The 2,088-nt window shown below is 35.9% G+C and overlaps 1 protein-coding gene across 1 annotated transcript; it reads right to left on the reverse strand.

Annotated features, from left to right (window-relative positions):
* Positions 1-792: 792 nt before the first annotated feature.
* On the reverse strand, positions 793-1,847 carry LOC149830972 (uncharacterized). Its single transcript, XM_090011945.1, has 3 exons — positions 1,717-1,847; positions 1,530-1,634; positions 793-1,431 (listed from the first exon to the last, which is right to left on the reverse strand). The coding sequence occupies exons 1-3, from the start codon at positions 1,837-1,839 to the stop codon at positions 1,072-1,074; spliced, it is 588 nt and encodes a 195-aa protein (XP_089868071.1). The 5' UTR covers positions 1,840-1,847; the 3' UTR covers positions 793-1,071.
* Between the last annotated feature and the right edge of the window lie 241 nt (positions 1,848-2,088).

Below are 2,088 nucleotides of genomic sequence, written 5' to 3' on the forward strand. Positions count from 1 at the left end.
GAAAAGAACAGTCAGTATTGATAAACAAAATATAATGAAATAAATTACACACTATATGTGATTCTATCATGTGCTCATGTGTGATCTAAGGCAATAAAAAAACTCTATATGTGATTTTATCATGCTCATATGTGTGCTAAGGCAGTCAAAAAATTGAATATGTGATTATAGCATGTTCATATGTGTTCTAAGGCATCTAAAAAAACTCTATATGTGATTCTACCATGCTCAGATGTGCTTTAAGGCAGGCAAAAAACTATATATGTGATTCGATCATGCTCGTATGTGTGCTAAGGCAGTAAAAAATTTGAATATGTGAATATAGCATGCTCATATGTGCTCTAAGGCAGGCAAAGCCAAAAATTTTATATGTGATTCTATCATAAATGATATATAACATGTTCATATGTGTTCTAAGGCAGTTAAAAAACTCTATATTTTATTATAGCATGCTCATATGTGTGCTAAGGCAGTCAAAAAACAGAATATGTGATTATAATATGCTCATATGTGTTCTTAGGCAGTCAAAAAACTGAATATGTGATTATAGCATGCTCATATGTGTTCTAATGCAATCAAAAAAACTTTATATGTGATTCTATCATGCTCATATGTGCTCTAAGACAGACAAAAAGTTAAATATATATATATGTGATTCTATCATGCTCATATGTGTGCTAAGGCAGTCAAAAAATTGAATATGTGATTATAGCATGTTCATATGTGTTCTAAGGCATATAAAAAAACTCTATATGTGATTCTACCATGCTCAGATGTGCTTTAAGGCAGGCAAAAAACTATATATGTGATTCGATCATGCTCGTATGTGTGCTAAGGCAGTAAAAAAATTGAATATGTGAATATAGCATGCTCATATGTGCTCTAAGGCAGGCAAAGCCAAAAATTTTATATGTGATTCTATCATGCTCATATGTGTGCTAAGGCAGTAAAAAAATTGAATATGTGATTATAGCATGTTCATATGTGTTCTAAGGCATCTAGAAAAACTCTATATGTGATTCTACCATGCTCAGATGTGCTTTAAGATAGTCAAAAAAACTATATATGTGATTATACCTGAGAGGGACCTGGAATCGAAGATCCCCTATCCTGAACAGCGGCCTTGATCTCATTTCGGAGAAAGGGGGCGACGGTGTATTGGAAGTAGTTATTCAGTGATTCATTAATGATCTCGCGTACATCATCACCGGAAAGAATAGTCGGCTGCTTGGAGCTTATGTCGGCGCAAGAAGTTGGTGAGCCGTAACTGGAAGAACCAATAACTGGTGAAGTGTTCATATTACTCCCAAACCCGAACACGCGACCTTTTTTGGGTTCACCTGCTGCAGTCACCCATGCTGTAGGATCAAATGATGGATGCTGAGTAGCGTCTTCACCATATCGCTCTACCATTTGTTGCTCATATGCCTCCTACAAAATAATGTTTAAAGTATTCATTAATAATTAATGATAACATTATGATGACTTGCATATATATTGCAATGATTATTAATAGAATTAATACATACCGTTGTCGTTCTCGCCTTCTCTGATACGAAGACTCTCGTGGTCTTCCGTTTATGTGTTTCTACAAACACATCCTTATATGGTACACTGCCTCCTTTTTCTGCTTCCTGCGAAGTTAAATGATAAAAGATTTAGTACACAAATTTGCAACTATACTTATAAAATTAATATTATATATTGATGAGTTACCATTTTCTTTAGGTGGCTCCCAAATGTCTTAGATCCACCTGTGTGTAGATGGGCTTCGGGCATCTTCGATCGATTTTGTGAAGCCTTCGCAGAGCGATTTTTAAATGCATCTCCCGCCCACATATCGCACATTTCATCCTAGTAATCTCTCCTGATAGTAATAGGACCATGGCCCTTCCACAATAATGGATCATCTACTACGCCAGATGCTTTTTTTGCTGCAGTCTTCATAGTGTGCAGCATGTCTGCAAATCGATTGGCAGCCACCTTCTGCCACACCTTCCTTGCATCATTTTCTTCCACCGTAGTTGCAAAGCGATTCGAAGCCTACAAATATTTTCAGAAAGTTAGTAGACATTGCTTAAATAAATT

Source organism: Nuphar pumila, chromosome 7 (assembly GCF_984573655.1).
Source record: "Nuphar pumila chromosome 7, dmNupPumi1.hap1.1, whole genome shotgun sequence".
NCBI lineage: Eukaryota > Viridiplantae > Streptophyta > Magnoliopsida > Nymphaeales > Nymphaeaceae > Nuphar > Nuphar pumila.

What these genes read in the sequence shown, in the direction of transcription:
- LOC149830972 (XM_090011945.1), bottom strand. Translation starts at nt 1,839, where the DNA reads ATGTGGGCGGGAGATGCATTTAAAAATCGCTCTGCGAAGGCTTCACAA. An exon ending in GGAGCCACCTAAAGAAAATG is followed by an intron (nt 1,635 to 1,716) that starts GTAACTCATCAA and finishes TTAACTTCGCAG; the next exon opens with GAAGCAGAAAAAGGAGGCAG. An exon ending in AGAAGGCGAGAACGACAACG is followed by an intron (nt 1,432 to 1,529) that starts GTATGTATTAAT and finishes ATTATTTTGTAG; the next exon opens with GAGGCATATGAGCAACAAAT.